Raw genomic sequence first — 21,042 nt, forward strand, 5'->3', positions numbered from 1 at the left:
ACCTGGTTTTTTGTTTGTTTGTTTGTTTGTTTTTTGTTTTTTTTTGGGGGGGGCGGTCATTCTGAGTTGCTTATGAGGGAGCATTATAGCCAGAAAAGAAGTCCAAGTCCAGAGCATCTTCAGATCTCCAGTCACTGTATCAGCCTCACTCAGGCCAGGGAGAAACACATGTCTGGGTAAAAAGGAAGATAAAGGAAACATCTGTTCTCACAATATGGGCTTGTTATCATAGCTCCTTTAAGTACCGAAGTGCTGGCTCCGAGAGCAGATTTTCTCCCGCACGGAATTACCTCAAGGCTTGGTCAATTTTCCGAGGGTTCAGGGACAGGTTGTAAATGAGATTGTAGTTGTGAATGAGGCATCTGGTCCGTTCCTTCTCCAGGACTCCTGCAATTGGTTTGGGTGGGTGGGAAGTTTTGAAAAGCATGTGGAGAAACCAAAAAAGAGAGAGAAAAAAATCTATATTAGCTTGAATGACTTCTGAGTAAAAACAAAATGCTAATATTTTTGACACTTTCAGCTTCTTAAAGCAATTTAAGCTTCTTCTTTGTGGTTATTAAACTTTAAAGGCCAATTTTTAAAACAAGGGGGTGCCTGCTAAAATCAATTTCTAATTTTTCTGGTTTATTTATTTATTTTTTTCTTACTGAAGTAGCCAAACACGTTCCTAAACATGCAGGATTGAAACAGCTAATTTTTATGCATTTCTGGAAATGTATTTACTGTGACTCCCTCCTGCTTGCTGTGTGATCACAGGTACATCCTCTCATTTCTCATGGCTCAAAGTCTGAATCTGTGTAATTGGGCTGGTAGTGGGTATCACCACAGGATGTTCTTTCGTACCTGTCCGTTATATGCATCAATGCCAAGGTCCCTTCCAAGTTAAGGGTAGGTGGACTTGGGGAGTTGTAGAGAGGAGCTTTAAGTGGAGAACATGACATCAGCAAAGATGAATAACTCATTCTTAAGCCCCTAATTGTAAGCTCATATATGTCAGATACTATGCTTAAGAATAAAGAAGATTTAAAGAAGGAACTTTTTACCTCAGGAAGCTCCCCAACCTTTACCATGGTAAGATATGAAGAAAATTAGCTAGAGTATCACAATAGTGGCTGATATTTACACATGTATATAACATTTACTATATTTCAGTTAAGCCCTCAAACATTTTACCAGTAGTAATACATTTAATACAACAACCCATTTTATAGAGGGAGAAACTGAGGCATAGAAATGGTAAGTCACTTGCCCAAGTTTGCTTGAATTCATGCATTTAACCACTACACTCCATCACAAAATAAGGGGGAAGAGATTGTTGCAAGTAAGGCTCAGATCGTTTCCTAAAGATGTTCCTTGAATTGTGGAGATCTATACCACAGGTTCAAGAAAAGCTTTTCAGTATCTTTTATAGGGATTGAAGATGCATCCCTTGCAGTTTGTTCTTTTATCATCCTGTACTTGTACAGGCTGTAACAATGATTGTGAATTTCTTTCTCAAAGAGACCAGATGCGGTCCACCTGTCATTTCATTTACAAAATGAAATGCCACAACCAGTCTATTAGAGTTAGAGTTTGGACACCTATTAACTCTGTTTAAGTGGCCAAATATTGTTCATATTTAAATGAGCAAGGACTGTTGGGCATGGTGCTCCCCTCTGAACCTCTCTGTGATGGGTGTTCTTAACAGTGGGTTACAGATAGCTGGGGCCCTAATGTGATTTATTCTATCCAGTTCTAATTCATTTCTATCCTGTCCCATTCCATTCTATCCTGTCCCATCCCATCCCATCCCATCCCATCCCATCCCATCCCATCCCATCTCTGCTTATCTTCTGTTCTGTGTAGGGTTGTTTATTGTCTCTCTCTTCTATTAGAATGTTGATCCTTTCCTCTGCAGAAATGGATGTCTACTGTTGGTCTGGTCTAGGTTGGATCTCTCAAGATATTTCCTCATATTCTGCCTCTGGAAATATAAGGCATGGGCTTTGGAGTAAGTGTCTGACTGAGGAAGGCACTTGAACTTTCTGAGCCTCAGTTTCCTCAACTTTAAAATAGGGATAATTAAACAATATGAAAATCAATAAAATAACAAAATCTTAACACAGTGTTCAGAACGATTAAGCACCAATAATACAAGCATTCTTATAGGATGATTATAATAGTTGTAGCACCAATATTATTCAAAATAAATAAGACTGTGTCTTAATAGGAAGAAATTTTTAAAATGTATAAAATTGAGTTTATATTTAATTAAAAATTAAAAGTAGTGTTAAAAAATACATGTAGGAATCACCACTGGTGTGGGTAGGGGCATTTTCTACTATTTTCTAAGCTTTACTATTGGTAGAGGAATCCTAGTGTCAAACAAAAGTCCATTGACTGAAATTTGTATCTAATTTACTGTCATTTGGGGCTGCCCAGGAAAGCTGCATAAAATAACCCTTACAATCCATTTTAGTGCTGAAAAGCCTGTTCTTGTCCCACCAGAACCAAAATGAAAGGCATAAGAAGAAGAAACTCCTTAACATCCACTTCATTCTATAGTTTGCAAAGAAACTCAAATCTCGTGTGATCCTCTCTCCATGCGGGAGATGTTTTATTATTATCAGTCTTATTTTATAGATGAGGAAATAGTCTTGGAGAACATAAACAACTGGTCTTCAGGGCTCAGCAATTAGTCTATTCTGGACTTGAGTCTAAGTCTCTCAGTAAAAACAGAAACAACCAACAAAGCAACAAGCAAAACCTCGTGTTCTTTCTGGTATGTCATGGGAGTTTAGTGTAGGGGAAGTCCAACAGAATTGGGTTTGAATTATGGCTCCACTTCCCACTGGCTAGTCTTTTACCACTTTAAGCTTGGCTTTTTCCTCCTTAAATAAGGCCATTAATCCCTTCAGCATGTGGTTGATGTGAGGAGTTAGTGATTCACTGTGTGCAAAGGCCAGACTCATGCAAAGAATGTCCTTGAGGGCTCTCATTGCATTCGGCCTCCTTGAGCTGGAAAACGTTTTCTATCTAGCCGTCAGTTCATTGGGAAAATTCCAAATCTACCATTCCCCCAAACATTTATCCCAACCCCCTTCTTTCTTTAGAAAACATGACCAGTTACTCACAGTCATTTCTTATTCTTTCTCCTCAAGGATATTTTCTTGACAACCCCTGTTAGAACATAAGCACAGAGTAGGTTCCCAGAAACACTAATTTGATGATGGATGGTCTGTCTTCACCCTGAATGAAGAACACTCTGGCCTACATATTTCCTTGCACATAATAGAGAACACTGATTCATCAATAGGCAAAGAAGGTATCATCTGCTCAGTGTCTCGAATGAGGCTGTGGTGGTCAGCTAAATACTGTGGTTAATAAACCAACTAAATGACCTCAGTTAATCCTCTTTCCTCATTAAAGATAGTTATAGATCAGGCTGACACATTCCCTGGCTGACGAGGAGCTAATGAATTTCATAGAAACAGAGAAAACAAGCATAAATAGTGAAGAGGCCATGAGAGAGGCATTTCAAATCTGCCGGAATCTGCCTCCAAAGTCAACAAAACTCTGTTTTTCCTTAGAACAGTTCAGAAGTATGAGAAAGGTCCCAGTCTTTGGGGAGTCTCTTAGCAACTAAGTTTATGATCCATCATCCATCACTGCCACTGAGCACTTGTTTCTTTAGAAATGTCTTCCCTTTCCACCTGATGTTTTTTTGTATTTGTTTGTAACCCCGTCACCACTCTATGGTAGAAATACCTAGACTCGTGATTTATTTTTTAATTTAAATTCCATTAGCCAATATATAGAACATCACTCATTTCAGAGGTGGAGTTCAGTAATCCATCAGGTGATGTAACACTCAGTGCTCATCACATCAGGTGCCTTCCCTAATGCCCATCACCCAGTTACTCCATCCTCATGATTATTTCAGTAACCTTTTGATTTCCTTTTCTCCAGTATCTTCCCTAAATTATCCGTCTCTTCTTTTATGGTGCTCTCCTCTGGTCGAAACTTTGGTGAACATTGGGTAGAGGATTAAGCCTCAGCCTAGCACTTGAGAGTCACAATAGGGTCTCAACTTTACTATCTAATCTAGCACAAACCTAAGCTTTGCAGGAGATGGTTTCATTCAACTCAGAAAGCCTTCTCCAGCTATCCAAAGTCAACCTCAGCCTCTCCTGCAGTCTCACTCAAGCTCTCTTTCTATGGAACCTTCTTGGAAAACTCAATTCATATTTGTTTCTTCAGTTATAATACTTTGCTATATGTTGCCCTTGAGAATGTTTGTTTTTCAGCATTTAACTATTGTCTATCTTGGTGTCTTACCTAAAAGGTCCTTGACCTTTTGTTTTTTTAAAGATTTTTTAATTTATTTGACAGAGCTAGAGCACAAGCAGGGGGAGTGGCACGTAGAGTGAGAGGGAAAAGCAGGCTCCCCACAGAATAGAGAGCCTGTTGTGGGGCTCGATCCCAGGACCCTGGGATCATGACCTGAGCTGAAGGTGGACACATAACTGACACAGGCACCCCTTTGGTGTCTTACCTAAAATGTCCTTGAGGCCAGAGATCATGTCTCATTCTTTTGTTTTCCCTTCTGGTCCAGCCTCTAGCACAGTGCTGGGCTCTGTGTTTAATAAGTTTAAACACTTAAAAGTTCATGTTTAATAAGTTTAATAAACTAGATGAATTTTTCATTTAAAATTTTCATCTCCTCCTCTCTTTGATAAAGTGATTATTGGAAGTCCTGAGGTATTGTATGGTAGTTATACTTTATGTGGAAATCCAAAACAAAATGAAACAGAAAATGCATTGCTACTGTTATGTGATTACTTCTAGAGAATGCTAAGGTATCCCCTATTTTTTTGTTGAGATATAATTGACACATACCATATTATAAGTTCAAGGTGTGCAATGTGATGATTTGATACATGTATATATTGGGAAATGTTTAACACAATAAGGTTGGTTAAAATATCCTTTATCACATGTAATTACCACTTTATTGTGGTTGTGTTATGGTGGTGAGAACATTGAAGCTCTACTGTCATAGCAACTTTCAAGTATACAATACGGCATCATTAACTAGAGTCATCATGCTGTATGTTAAATTCTTGGAACTTGTTCATCTTCTAACTGAAAGTTTGTGCCTTTTGACCAAAATCTCCCATTTTTCCCAGCAACCACCATTCTAGTCTCCACTTCTGTGGGTTCCATGTTTTTAGGCTCCACATGTAACAACTAACTCACCATAACTACAGAATGTAATTAAGCACCACCATTTCAGGGCACCTGGGTGGTTCAGTGGGTTAAGCCTAAGCCTTCGGCTCAGGTCATGATCTCAGTGTCCTGGGATTGAGGCCCGAATCAGGCTCTCGGCTCAGCAGGGAGCCTGTTTCCCCCTGTTTCTCTGCCTGCCTCTCTGCCTACTTGTGATTTCTCTCTCTCTGTCAAATAAATAAATAAAATCTTTTTAAAAAAAAAAGTACCACCATTTCAGTCCATGTGCTTTTATATCTGCTCCCTCTTCCCCAGGTTTCTGACCTTGTTCTGGACTTCATTTTCACTTGGACATTGCAAATCCTTACTCCTTTCCCTACTTTCTCTTTCCCCTTCAATCTGCACATAGCCATCAAGGATCTTTCTGAAATACAACTTCATCATAACGCTTCCTTTCTTAGAAATGCTCAGTTCTACTTACTCTTTTGCAACTAAATTCAAATTCCTTGATCTGGCATCTAAGATCTTCCTAGATCTGGAGTCTTACATTTCTACCCTTATCATTCAACATTCTTCTTAATAGCCCTTATATTATTTCCAATCAAAACTTCTTGCACCGAGCTTCACACATAGCAATTTTCTTGGCTAATGCACACCTTTCCCAAAAAGGTCTATTTCATTTCTTTATATATAAACTGCACTTTATCTTTAATGGTTAATTTTACACTGAGATAACCTTCCCTGACCGCCTCACTAGGAAGGAATACTCCTTTCTCTGAATGCCCACATTGCACACTGTAATGGTATTTTTTACCTTTCTTCTTGGATTTATTTATGTGTTTACATTCATTCCTTTCTTCTTTCCCTCAAAAAAAAAAAGTTGAACAGAACTGTGCAAGGTGCAAGGGTAGAAGAAGGAATATAGCCTACCGGTGAGATTGTAGTAAGTCTCCAAATGAAAAAAATATTTATCAAATATGGTAATAGTTGTTACAGAACTCTAGGAGACCAGACAAAGGTTAGCCTAGATCTGTCTGGGGAAATTTGGGGAGTCTCAGAGGAGTAGAGCCTGAGTTCTAACCTGAAACATGTTTAGGCATGAGCTAGCCAGGTGGACAAGATAGGGAGTTGGTGGGGGTGGGGTAGGAAGAAGAGAGGCAGACAACTCAGATGGAGAGCATAGGGTGAGAAAAGGAGCAGCCACAGGAGAAAGCATAGTATGTTTGAGGAAGGCAGGTTATCCATTATGATAGGGTAGGAGATACTGGGAGAATACCCACTGAAGAAAAAGAGACTTAGGTTAGGTGGACAGAACTAGCTTTTGCCTTGCTAAGGAGTTTGGAGTTCAGCCTATCAGTGGGCATGCTGAAGATTTCATTTGGGAGTTACAAGACTGCATTGTAGGTTAGACTCCAGGAGTTGAATGGAGGAGGATCAAAGACACAAAGAGACTGTGAGTAACTTGGTGGGGGATTCAGGTCTTCCTCTGATTCATCTCTGTATTTCCCAATTGTGCTCCCAGTGCCAGTGCACATGGTTTATGGACAAACTGTGTTTGTTAAGAAGTAAAAGAAAAGGAGGTATCCACTTCCAGACTAGAACACACATGGAAAGTCCTATCAGCTCTAAGCTTCTCACTTTACCTGTATTACTCTGATCACACAGCTAGAGGGCATTTTCCAGCTTCTTGAACCTGTCAATCCATGTCTCGTATTCTTCAGACTGGTTCTTCATCGTTGGACTTACAAAAGGCTGTGAGACTGGCCTGACCTTCAGAGCATTCAGGGGATCTTAGGTGGCTGAAATCTCAGCAGGAAGGGTTTTTGGTTGTGGTTCTTCTTCTGGAGTTTTCCACCAAAAATAACACAAGTATCTCACTGGCAATACATATACCGCACAGAGCTCCTCCAGTCTCTTGGCCAAAGATGAGGCCACACAGCTAGCAATATTTATTGTAAGGTCTGGTTTTGTAAAGCTAGAGGATGTGTTTCAAATCCTCAGTGCCATAGGACCATATCTGCCAATTCTTGCTGTATATAAATACTATTTTTTTTTTAAGGGAAGGGTGGAATCACGACTTTATTCAGTTTACATTTCTGATTTACACAAAACAAAGGTTTTTGTAACTGAGACTTTTCATGATATTCTACTCTGTTTTATACTAGTGGTATACACAAGGGATAGGCTTCAGGCAATGCTTATAATTTCTTGATTGGAAAATGCATCATGAGTGTGAGATTCTTGACAAAAGGTGATTGAAACAATATTGATATTATCTTAAGCTCATGGGTTCATTCTAACAAACCATAAAGCCCCTCTGTGGTCTGGCAATCCTACTCCTTTAGCAGAGGAAGCTGCAGCCCAGGGAGTGGAAGTGATTTACTAAGATCATAAGTCGATGGTAGACACAAAACTAGAAGGAGGGTATAGAAGTTACATCCAGCTCATTTTGGTATTCTAACTAAGTGTCCAGCACAAAATAGAGATGCTTTTAGCACAAATAGACAGATGAGTTCCCACTGCACCATGTAAGACATCCTATCATCTACTGTGAAGAGAGACAGTGGCATCACCTGTTTGATCTGCCCAACCCTGCTGCTCCAGGAATTTCCCATCCTCCCTATCACCATGGCTGTGGAGAGAATTGCCATGAACATGGTGCAGGCCTGGGCATCAAATGCAAAATGGGCCAACAAACAGTATGTTTGTTGTCCAGTGGTTTTGGAACTATTTGTGAGTGATAAAAACAGAAAGATAGAAAAACAGAGGCCATTCTCTGTGAGATGTAGGAACTCTAGCCAGTTTTCCTCTTTGTATTGGAAATGAGAAAAAGATGGTCTGCTGAGGCAGACAGACAGATGGAAAAATAGGTAGATAGAGGTTATGAAGCTGACAGCAGAGAGAAGAGAAAAGATACAGGAATTCATGATGTTGTCCAAGATCCTGATCTTAGTTCATTGTTACGGGTCTGTCCTTAGGTCATATTAAATTGGTAGAGTTGGTTCTGCTCAACTCAATGCAAATAATCTTAACTAATTTGCCATAGAATTATGTCTCTAACTTCTGTAAATCTGTGCTTTCCCCAATTTTCAAATATCTGAATTTCTCATTTTGTACCTTTGTCTCAAACTTCTCACATACAAGTTGTGAAAATCTCACAGCCCTAAAGAATGGAAATTGCAATAAGACCCCAAGTTTTGAGTTTGTTAACAAACACTCATTAAGCTGCTGTGGGGAATGGGAACGATTGTTTTGTCTGAAAGAATAGAATGCTATATGAAATTATAACCATATGGATGACCAGCAACCAGCAAATTGTTAAGAGATTAATATAAAAGAATTCTACTTTGATAAAATCAATTTTGAGAAAGAGCTGAAGGTTTTCACAAAGTAAATAAATAGGATTATTATACTTTTTAGAGCTTTGGACCACTTTAGAAATCTGAAGAATACTTGGATAATCTACCCAGCTAAATGCACATTGGCATAGATTTTGGTGGATGATTTTAGAGAATTCAGAGAGGTCCTTGGATCTGAGAAACTGTTTTTAAATAAATTTTTGTATTCTTTCAGATAGTTCAACATTCTCTTTGACTACTAAAGGCGGTGGGGGGTGGTTGTATAGACCTGAATTAGGCTTAACTAAATGAGTAAGCAGTAAGTAAATAAGTAACACGCCCTATGCTCTTTTGGTCCCACTGTATCAGGATAAAGTCCAAATTCCTTACTTGGCCCATAAGACCATTCAAGTTATCATTATTGCTTCTCTTCTTTTAGTCCTATGTATGCATCTTTTTCTCTCATCTTTTTCCAGGAAAAAAAATGAAAGTGTATGATGTCTTTATGCGTTATACATGCCATTCCCTCTGTCGTGAGAGCCCTTCTTACCACTCCTGTCTTCATTGGTTGGGCTTCTACTCATCCTTCAAGACTCAGCTCATATTTCACCTCTTGTGGGGAGCCTTCCCCAAAGCCCCAGGTGGTGTGAGGGGTGACTCCTTGTAGACCCCTTTGTCCATCACAGCATGTATTAGAGGATATTGTGACCTAAAGTTAGAGTATCTGTCTCCTCTACCAGAGATCTAGAGATGGGGCCTGTGAGGTAGGCATCCATGGACCTTCAAGGTCTGGTTGGTGGCCAGCACATAGTTGGTTCTAAAGACATGTTTACTGAATGAATAAGGGAATGAATAAATGATTTTCTCTGGGAAAAGAGGAAATGTGCTTTACCAAACTTCTGCTTCAATTTCACTCTCTAGAAGTGGGGCAATGAATGCTACTCATAGAGGAATGTGAGAAGAATCAATTATTGCAGAGATGCAGTAAAATCCTCAAACAAGAGGCAACATAAAAGAGCAAAGTATATTTTTTATAATCTTATTCACAACAGACTTAACACTCAAGGAGAAAAGCATTTGCTGTTGTTTCTTGCGTGGCAAGAGGCTTGCCAAAATGGATACTATTTTCTAAAATATTTCAAAGTGTGAAGTGCGTGAAGAGGCCTCCCGTCATTTTAAGATGAATTATGTTCTAATCCGGGCATTTAAAAAACAACAACAACAGAAAAACTCAGGCTGTTTTTCAATTCCGTCTGCATCTTCTTTTGGCTAAGTGCTGGGAATATTAAAATGGATTTTAACTGCTTGCCAGATTTTTTTTTTTTTTTTTAAATCAAAGAGCCCATTACATTTTGAAATGTGATGTCTGGGGAAAAGGTCACCCTCAGTTTCTGGAAGCTGGGCTTTCGATGTTAAAATAGGTCTCATAACCATCTTTTATTTTGATGGCAGTTGGTGGATTGGTCACAGGCTTTGGAAGGACACCTGTATACAAGCTACAAGTCCAATTTCTTGGGGCAGACGGCAGGCCCATCACCGTGTGATTTCTGCGTGCATATCAGCAAGGACAGGAACCAACCCACAGAGAAGGGAGTTCTGCCTCCCTTCTCTGTTGCAGCAGAGTCTCAAAGTCAAAGGGAGCCTGACATCAAGGTGCTGGGTGGAAACCAAAAACCCAGAAAGGAGGGCCCCACCCAGCCCCAGAGAATAGAAGGCAAAAAATGGGCCAAGCCCCTCCTCCAGCTCTGTAGAGCCAGGTGCACACCACATGTTTTGTTTTGCCTGGAGACATCTCCGGGACTTTAGCCTGTGTTGCCAGAGGTTTTCTTTAAGTTCTTTCCTGGACAAGCAAGAAAAAATGGAAGGGTTTAGTTTGTTCTCTTTATGTTAACATCTACACGTATGCACCCAGGCCAAGAGAATGCGGAGGCTCTGTTAGGTGGTGGACATTGTGTTAGGTGATAGGGATACATTGGTAGATTGGAGCTCTGGTACCTGTCTTGCTGGAGCTCACAGAGGGCACGTTGATGCTAAATTACTACTCAAAATTATTATTGGGTTACAAACTACCATAAACACAACCAAGGAAAAGGTGAAAATATTTACACTTATTTTGAGATGGGGCAGGAGTTGGGGAGGATCGGAGAAGGCTTGCTGGAGGAGTGACACTTAAACTGGGGGCCCCTGAGGGATGAATAGGAGTTTCCAGGTCAGAGTGATGCTGGCAATGCCTCCTGTGTGGCAGATTGTTCCAGATAAGCAGAGACAATAGCCTATAGCATCACCTTGAATCAGGAGGGCTTCTACAGTTTGGCGAGCAGCAGCAAGGGGCCTCTTTCCATAGCTCGGCTTCTTTTCCCAAAGCAGGAACTTCTGCCTCTCACTCCATGCAGATGTGTGCCTCAAGGATCAGGAAAAAGCTTTGTCTTCGCCCTTCCTTACTCCTGTCAGTGTTCAGAGGTTTGAACATTATCCCTAACCTGGAGGATTCTACCGTCCAGGTACTACTTGCTCAGGCTGATGCCTTATGAATAGAAATTTCCTTAGGATCCAGGAAAAGACATGCAGATCTTCTGCTCAGGTGTTTTCAGGCTTACAGTGGGTATCATTCATTCGTCACTAGCACCTTTGGTGACTTAGTCATTTATTTTACAAATCCAAGCAACTACCACACCGTACAGATCTCTGGGAGCTTTGGTTTCTGTATTTGGTGCATAATTCAAGTATGCCATTAACAAATGTATATGGTTTCTCACTGCCTTCGATAAAGATGTTTCAATCACTAAGTTTTTTTTCTTTTTTTCAAAAGGTGGAGAGTGGCAGTGTAACATTGTGGTGGAGAGTGGAGGCTCTGAAGCCAGATGCCCTAGGATTGAGTCAGTCCTGGCTCCTTTCTCTATGACCTGCATGACCTTGGGCAAGTTACTTGTCCTCTTTGTGTCTCAGTCTCCACTTCTGCAAAAGGTGGCTAAGACCACCCATAGTTTATTATGAATAAATGGGCTAGAAGCTGTAAAGCAAACCCCTGGAAATAGCAAGTGTCCAGTAAATGTGAATAGTGTCGTCTGTGTAAGGACGTTCATGTAAATTAACTTACGTATCAGATTAAAAAAGCTTTTGCCTCCCCTTTAATATTGCACCTGTGAATTATTATCAATTCCCCGCCCTCAGACTCTTGATGAAGACAGTGTGACTTCAGAATGTCCATAGCCCGGGCACCGAGCAGTAGAATAAGTACTCAGTCCATGTTTGTAGATGAAATGAATGACCATGTGCCCTGATAGGAAGTTTAGAAATTAAAGCTGCTGAATGGATAGTTGTATTTCTCCCAGTTCCTTCTCAGACCCGACAGGAGGAGAATTTTTTCTCGGCATTTCTTTATCTGCCCATCCCTAACCCAGATGCTAGATAGAGTACAACTTAATAGATGCTTCATGAGAATCCTGATAGCCAGCTAAGGCAGATCTGTTTTAATTGCTACAAATTTGTCACAGGAACCCATCATCATCAGGCAGCCCTGGGCCCTGCTCTTCTCGCCCTGTATGTGAGAGAAAAGCCTTCTGGTTGCTGCCGGTGAAGAAAGGTTCTAATTACTCTGAATTACCAAGGTTGAGAGTTAAGAGGATTTTAGAAGCAGTGTAGAGCATATCAGAAAAACTTGGTGTCAAACCTGAATGCTAAACCTGATTCTCACTTTTACCAGCTGCAACTTTTCAGATCTTAATTTTGTCAGTTGTGAAAAGCAGACCAGCAGTTTGCAGGAAGATTGTGGAGATTAAAAAAAAAAAAAGTTACCAACTAAAAATACTTAACACAGGAAGATGCTCAGTGCAAGGCATTATCTGTAACTGTGTTATTGTTATTATAGGGTCTTAAACAAATCTAGCTTCCCCAGAAGAGAGGACTTAACATTAATTATCATGTGCCAGTTAGTTTTCTGGGCACTGTTCCTGTATAGTATCCCTTTTAACCTAAGATCTAGAACCTAGTCTTTGTCCCAGGCCAATTTCTTTCTGGGGTCTGCACTTCTCGAGGTTACATTAGGAGAAAATACATGCTGGTCTTCTTGATCTTGCTTAAGCTTCCCTTTCTCCCTTCTAATACCTAGGAGCATATAAAAAGGTAATGGTTTGCACATGTAAAAATGGTTTGAGAAACCCGAGGCAGAGCTAATTTTTTTTTTTTTCTTTCTAACACAGCAGGAAGGATAAATAATAACCATCTGTCTAGTCTGCCAGTTGATGATTTGTACTGGAGGAAATAAGCCAAGCTGGCTTCTAGAGATTTCCAGGTGTTGGAAGGGCCAGGTTTTACAGGGCTTCCAGTGGATTCTGACAGTCACACAGCCGGCCCTCCCCTCCCCCCCCCTCCCCACTAATGACTTGAAATCAGTGGTCTTCAGCGCTGGCTGCTAATGTGCTCCCACCTGGGGAGCTTTAAAAATTACCAGTGCCTGGGCGGCACACCAGACCAATTAAATCAGAATCTCGAGGGGTGAGAACCCAGCTCAGGACTTCTAAAGAATTCCCTAGGTAATTCTAAAGTGAAGCCACAGGAGAAAACAGATTTGAATAAAAGCTTCTGGCCTCATTGGACCTAGTGAATGAAACTTTTATGAGAAGGAAATGTAAATATATGTTAAATATCTATATATGCCAGACATTTCTCACAGGTTTTCTTACTCAACCTAAAGAATAATCCTGTGAGGTAGAAATTACCTCCATTTTACAAATGAGGGGACTGAGGCAACACCAGGTTTGGTTTCTTGCTTAAGACAACAGAGGTAGGGATGCCTGGGTGGCTCAGTGGGTTAAAGCCTCTGCCTTCGGCTCAGGTCATGATCTCAGGGTCTTGGGATCGAGTCCCGCATTGGGCTCTTTGCTCGGCAAGGAGCCTGCTTCCTTCTCTCTCTCTGCCTGCTTGTGATCTCTGTCTGTCAAATAAATAAATAAAATCTTAAAAAAAAAAGACAACAGAGGTAGGGTTAGGTCTAGGTTCTAATTCATTCACTCACTCAACAAACATTCGTTAAATGCTAACTGTGATACAACAATGAACAAGACAGAATCTTCCCATGGAGTGTGTGCTTTCCAGTGGTGAGGGCAAAAGAGAGATATGTAAAATAATGGCAAGTAGTGATAAGGGCTAGACACACAGCTAAAGCCAATTATGGGGGTAGAACGCCTTGGCAGTTGTTATTTTATTTTATTTTATTTTATATATTTTTAATTTATTTATTTGTCAGAGTGAGAGAGAACATAAGCAGGCAGCGTGGCAGGGAAAGGCAGAGGGAGAAGCAGGCTCCCAGCTGAGCAAGGAGCCTGATGTGGGACTCCATCCCAGGACCCTGGGATCAAGACCTGAGCTGAAGGCAGCTGTTTAGCCGACTGAGCCACCCAGGTGTCCCAGTGGCAGTTGCTATTTTAGGGAGGGAATTCACCAAAGGCCTCTCCACGTGACATTCAAATAGAGCCCTGAGAAACATGGGGGGAAAGGCATGCAAATGTCTGCAGAAAGAGCATTTCAGGGAAAAGCTATCATAAAGGCAAAGGTCCAAGGCAGGGAGAAGTGTTTGGTACATTCAGGCAATAGCTGAGAGGAGAGCTTAGCCGAAGTGGGATGAAAGGGGAAGAGAAGTTTAACTATTCACAGAACTGAAGGGCCTCATGGGCCATGCATGTGACTGGAATTGATTTTCTTTTCCTTCCATCATTCATTTCTTCTCTGGCGATTGTCTTCTTCATTACCCCCTTCTGGTGATAGCAACTATATTTTACTTTGTGCCCCCCCCCCCCCATTCTAGTGCTGTGGTTTGGTAAGAATGATACCTAGTTCCAACTCTGAGGTTGGTCTCTGATTAGTTGAAGACCATCATGGTGTTCTAATCACAGTCTTGGTTCTAGGGTGGATATAAAACTCAGTCTAAGCCTCTGAGATGAGAGGAGACATCTGCTACAGTTTCTCAACTCATAAAATTCTCTCCTTCTGGGCAGGACTGGCCAAAAGAGAGTGCTGTGAAGATATGATGACCTTGGCTACCGTAGCTATTTTGTTATTAAAGTGTCTGGAGAAGTTGAGGCACTACCATGTAGAGCTTAAAGTTGATGCCAGCACCATATACAGCAGAGCAGAGAGCCAGAAAGAAACCGGATCCCAGATTTTGACATTTTTTTTTAAAGATTTCATCTATTTGACAGAGAGAGAGAGAAGAAGGGAAGCAGGCTCCCCGCTGAGCAGAGAGCCTGACTCGGGGTTCGATCCCAGGATCCCAAGATCAGGACCTGAACCAAAGGCAGAGGCTTTAACCCACTGAGCCACCCAGGTGCCCCCAAGATTTTGACATTTTTAATGACTACATCAAACCAGCCTATGGCTCTTACTGCCACCAGACTTTTTATTTACATAAACCAAAACTCTTTATTGTCTAAACCAACTGAGTTAGCTTTTCTGTCCTGTCAAGAGAAACAGTTCTAAGTAGGAATTACTATGAATTTTTTTTCCTTAATAAAAGGGAGGTTAAACTCTTAGTCATTTTTCTGTGTTGTCTTGAGTCATAGGTCTTCAAGAGATGTTTGAGGGATCAATGAGACTCTGAAATTATGATTATTCCTTCCAATTTCCCTCCATTAGCAGCCTTGCTATAACCCTGCTCTGTGCTTCCTGCTTTTTCTTCCTCTTCCTCACTCACAGGCTCTACAGTGAAGAGATTTAAAGTTGGAACCATACTTCATTTTTGTGAGATACTATTTTAGACCTCAGACAATAGCATATCTGGAGGGGTCTAAGCTCTTTTTTATTTGTCTCCATGGGAGTTCATAACACTTCTTGGATCTCTGGCTTGAGGTCTTTTATCACTTTTGGAAATTTCTTCATCATAATTGCTTCAAATACTGCTTTAGCTCTATTCTCTTCCTCCTATCTTTCTTTAGATGTATACTGAATATTCTTGCCATTTCCTATATGTCTCATATACTTTTTTTGGTATGTTCTATCCTCATTGTTCCTTCATGCTTCAATCTGGATATTTCCTAATGAACTATATTTCAGTTCACTAATCCTCTCTTCAGCTACACTCAACCTTCTGTTCAACTCATCTAGTGAGTTTTTAAAAATTAATTTTTATGTTTTTCTGTTCTAGATATTCTTTATAAATTCAAATGACTTACTGAAATTCTCCATCTTATCCATTCTCTTAAACATATTAATTACAGTTATTTGAAAATCCATGTCCTATCTTGTATCATTCCTGATTATTTGTAATTGAATGCTGGACATTTTATATAAATAAGTCTCAAGGTTTTATATAATGTTAACTTCTTCCAGAGGGTTTTTTCCTCTTTTTTTTTTCTGGTACTCAGTTTGAATTCCAAATAATAGCTTTCAAAAAGATGTTGTTTTATATTTTATCTAGTCTTCTAGTTGATCTTGCCAAGAGGTTTGGTCTGCTGTAAACTAGTGCATTCTAGACCTTAGCCCAAGTCACAGATATTAAGTATTTATATGATTATCATGTATGCATTAAAAAAGAATTTCATAGGATTCTTGGGAGTCCCATTGAGATAAATTTGTGATATAAGGCAGTACATATAAAAAGGAGTCATTTTAATGTTATTATAGAATTTTTGAGTGAAATGAGGCTCCAGGAATGAAAAAAATCACAATTCTTCACACCCAAAAGGAATAGCTGCCTTTAGTTTCTTATAATGTATTTTCTTTCAAGAAAACAGGCAAGTAAAATGCACCTCCCTCAGAGTACTTAATCATCACAGCTCCAGCAACACAGAAATGGGAAGAGATCAAGGCATTAACTTTCTCAATAAGCTATGGACTATCAAAACAACAGTGCAATAGAAGTATCACCAAAGTCAAAGTCCTGTTGCTCTGTGGAGTGCAATATTGCCTAAAAAACTTTTTCATACTTGTAATCACCCTATTAGAGCAATAGAGCAGGTATTTTTTTTTTCCTACTTTGGGTTAATTTTAAAGATGAGAAAAATGAGTCCAAGAGAAGTAAAATAAGTGTTCCAATAGAAGATGGTTATTTAGTTGCAAAGGTGAGACTTTGGCTCATCTTTTTGTACACTTTTCTATGTCATCCATTATGGGTTGAATTCTGCCCCCCCAAATACATGGTGAGGTCCTCACCCTTAGTACCTCAGAATGTGACTGTATTTGGAGACAGGCTGTTTAAAGAGGTGATTCAGTTCAACTGAAGTCATTAAAATGAAGACACTTGTCTGACCGGTGTTCTTATAAGACCAAAAATTTGGATACACAAAGAGACAGGGATGTGCCTGCACTGAGAAAAGACCATGTGAGGACAGTGAGAAAGAGGCCATCTGCAAGCCAAGGGGAGAAAGGCCTCTTTCTTTCTCTCTCTTTTTTTTTTTAATTTTATTTTATTTTTTCAGTGTTCCAAGATTCATTGTTTATGCACCACACCCAGTGCTCCATGTAATACGTGCCCTCCTTAATACCCAGCACCAGGCTTACCTAACCCCTTACTTCCCTCCCCTCCAAAACCCTCAGTTTATTTCTCAGAATCCACTGTCTCTCGTGGTTTGTCTCTCTCTCTGATTTCTCCCAATTCACTTTTCCTCTCCTTCTCCTGATATTCTCCATGTTATTCCTTATGCTCCACAAGTAAGTGAAACCGTATGATAATTGACTCTCTCTGCTTGACTTTTTTCACTCAGCATAATCTCCTCCAGTCCTGTTTATGTTGATACACAAGTTGGGTATTCATCCTTTATGATGGAGGCATAATACTCCATTGTATATATGGACCATATCTTCTTTATCCATTCATCTGTTGAAGGGCATCTTGGCTCTTTCCACAGTTTGGTGACTGTGGCCATTGCTGCTATGAACACTTGGGTACAGATGGCCCTTCTTTTCACTACACTTTGAAACTTGCTAACACTGGGACTTTGAACTTTTAGTCTCCAGAACTCTGAGAAAATAAACATCTGTTGTGTAAGCGACTCTATCAAACAAATACATCAAGTGACCTGGATTTATACTAGAGAGAGAAAGAGAAAGTATTTGGTTTAAACATTTGTTGTGATCACCTTTGGATGTCTTTGTTTTGTTTTTTTTCAACAAAACTGAGTTCTCTGAAGTTATAGATGACATCATGAAAAATGAACCCTCACTTGCTATTACCCTATTGTCTTCTAGCACATCCCTTCTGTCTCTTTTCTATAATGCTGGGATGGGGATCTACAAGTACATTTCCCTGGCCCACTGGCTTCAGGCTAAATTCCAGCACGGGGAGATGCTTGGAGGGAGATTAAACTGTGGGGAGAGTAGAGTAGAAGTATTTTCTTCTTGTTTTTGTAGTTTGTTAATATCTGTCCATCATCAGGGGAGAGCTACTGCTGTTGCTAAGATTGAGCTGTCAGAGAAGCCTCCTGGACCTCACTCTTGGGTCTGAAGGAGACTCCTGAAGTGTTTTTCAACATTCTGAGCACAAGTCATATGCGAAAATTCAAAATCTAGATGAATAGTGACAGGACATCCCATTCAGTAGGCCCAGCATTCACCACATTGTGTTCTGTCAGAAATCCAAGCACCAGCCCTATTTGTGAAACACTGAGTTTCAAACTACATGGTGTAACCAGCTGTGTGGCACCTCCTTCAAAATTCTTTCTCTAGCTGCTTGGTCTATTCTTGGAGATCCTAGAATCAGCGATGTAGTAGCACTTGCCAAGATTCTGCTAACAGTACACCTTTCACTATGTTCCCTCAGCACTAAGGATGAGAGCTGGTTTCCACAACTCCTAAGCTCTGGGTTACCTCAACTGCCATGGGTTGAATTGTGTCTTTGAACACAGCTACCACTAGTACCTGTTAATGTGACCTTATTTGGAAGCAGGCTCTTTTTATATGTAATCAAGTTAAGATGATGTCATTTTGGGTTTGGGAGAGCTCTAAATCCAATGAACAGTGATGGCTTTATATGAAAAAGGAGATACAGAGACACCAAAGAGAGAGAGGGAAGAAGGCCATGTGAAGGTGGAGGCAGACAGTGGAATTAAGCAACCATAAGCCAAGAAATGCCTGGAGCCATCAGCGGCTGGAAGAGGTAAGGAAGAACGCTTTCTTAGAGACTTCAGAATGAGCATGGCCTGCTGACATCTTGGTTTCAGGACAGGCTTCTGGTCTCCAGAACTGTGAGACAATAGATTTCTGTTATTTTAGGCCACCCAGTTTGTCGAACTTTGTTGTGGTGGCCCTAAGGAAATGAATACACACACCATCCTCTTTTTGCTTGTTTAATGCTTGTGCAACCTGTTCCCCAATCCTCTGTTGTAAGTTCCCTGTTTGAAACACCCAGTAAGGTTATTGTTCTGCTGGAATGAGACACCACCCCTCCCCTCAAACTTTTGGTACCTTGTGTTTTGATCCAAAAGGTAATCACTAAATGGTTGATGAATGTAGTAAATAGAAATTGCGACAGCAGATTAATATCAATGCATATTTTTTCACCTGTCACATTTAAAACTTGCTAATTGCTAAATATTTTGCCCAAATTAATCTTTATAATTTCACTTAATAATATGTCTTGGAAATCTTCCTGTATCAAGGCCAGCCATGTTATTTTATAGCTGCATAACTTTATCAGTTGGATATACTGTAATTTAATTAAATTGTCCCTGAAGGATTTCTTATTGTTTCCATTCTTATTTTTAACTTAAAATTTTTTTTACTTCCATTTTTAGAGGCATTTACCAAAAAATGCTACACTGAACATTTATTTTATTTTATTTTACTCTAATTTTATTTTTTTGAGATGCCTGTAGGGTAATTACCTAGCTGTGGCATTCCTAGATCTAAGGGACTGTTCAACTGAAGTGCTAATAAATCATGTCCTCTTCTTCTCTAAGAGCTGCATTCATCTGAAAGGGCTCTCACTAGAGAATGTTTCATGATATAATACAACTTGGAGAATTATGCCTTTTATGATCCCCCTGGCCTAAAAGTATAGCCAGTAAGGCAATCCTGAGTCCTATTTTTTCTGCACTGCTGAGCCATTTACATTTCTGAGAGCAATAAGATGAAACCCAACCAGAAAACCACTGGAGCAAAGCAGCAGAGTCAACAGTGGCTCTGAGAACTGGGATGTCTCTCGAGGAACTAAACCACCAAACTCACCTGTGGGCAAATCAGAGGAAGCTTTGTTCAACAATTCAACAAAATTCTGCCGTCTGTACAAGAAAAGTAAACATAACATTGGTACTCAATGTAGAAAGCTCTGAAAGAATGTGCAATAAAGTCAATGTTTATATTGATAGTGATATTGAAGGAGCTTTTTGATACCTGTATCATTCAAGGTATAATTCAGGAAACAGAAACTATTTTAGGGGTCTCTACTAGAACAGGGCTTTGATATAGGAAATTTGGTGTCTACGGAATTATTGCAGGGGTTAGTAGAATGAAGATTGGCATCTGCTGCTAGGCTCAGAATTAGGCCTCACCAGTTCTGGAGACCAGTGAACTGCAGAAAATTTTGACAAATGTCTCAGTTGTCCCTGACTATGAGGTTGGTGACTAGGAAGTACAAAATGCATTTTGGCCACTGCAAAAACTCTTGCCTGCCAGGATCTGGAGTTGCTACTACTTCAGGAAAATAAGTAAATACTTAAAATATCCCTGCTCCCACCCCCGCCACTTCTGCTTTTCAAATCTCACCCAGTTGCATTTCACTGATGGAGCTTAAATCAATTCCAGAACCTTGGTGTCAAGGAAGTTAGAAATGTTATTTATAGTCTTCCCAAGAATGGGAACTATTGTGATACAGGAAAAAACACAAGAGTGGATAGATATAAGTTCTGAGTTCAAATAGATAACATTTAGTGAAATCCCCAAGCAGGAAGAGAATTAAGCTTATATTTACGTGTGATAGTCACTGAAAGTTTACAAGTACTTTAGGAAAATGTTGGTCATGAAAATTACCTGTATTTGCTTGCCTGACATCCATCCTCCATTTATATACAAATGATCTTCTCTGGGATGATGGACTATAATCAATATCCCATAGCCTACCCTGGCCAGTGTTGTGACTCACCTTGTCTAATTAATCTCTATCTATTTATCACTTTCTCCACACATCCTTCCCTACCTTCCTCCCTCTCTCCCATTCCCTGTCTCTGTATCTCTCATTAACTTTTGGCTCTGGTTCTTCCCAAAGTTTTATTTTCCCCCAGTTTTGTGTATAACTCCATATCTTTTCAAAATATTTCTTTTTGTCTAGGTTAACAAAAGGCAGTTTCTGTTGCTAGCCACCAAACTGCGACTGGTAAGAATTGTTATCTCCTCTTTGCCCATCAGTGGTTAAGGAAATATAAAGCCCAAGTTGTAAGATATAGAAGCCCTGGATTTTCTAGAAGAGTTTTAATATCATGTGATTTTACTCTTTAAATAAAAACGATTCATTGTTTTGCTTATACCTCATATAACTTTTCCCATACATGACATTTCAGGTCAAAGTAGT

At 40.0% G+C, this 21,042-nt stretch overlaps 1 protein-coding gene across 1 annotated transcript in view; it reads right to left on the bottom strand.

Annotated features, from left to right (window-relative positions):
• Positions 1-226: 226 nt before the first annotated feature.
• The window catches only part of LOC111143567 (chromosome unknown C1orf87 homolog), an 85,501-nt gene continuing 64,685 nt past the window's right edge, over positions 227-21,042 (bottom strand). The window contains 5 exon segments of the mRNA XM_022497391.1: positions 227-387; positions 6,852-7,081; positions 10,310-10,346; positions 14,202-14,249; positions 19,704-19,756. Of these exon segments, the coding sequence (XP_022353099.1) occupies positions 227-387; positions 6,852-7,081; positions 10,310-10,346; positions 14,202-14,249; positions 19,704-19,756 (529 nt within the window).

The sequence above is a fragment of the Enhydra lutris genome, unplaced genomic scaffold (genome assembly GCF_002288905.1).
Source record: "Enhydra lutris kenyoni isolate GAN:26980312 unplaced genomic scaffold, ASM228890v2 scaffoldscaffold9, whole genome shotgun sequence".
Taxonomy (NCBI): Eukaryota; Metazoa; Chordata; class Mammalia; order Carnivora; family Mustelidae; genus Enhydra; species Enhydra lutris.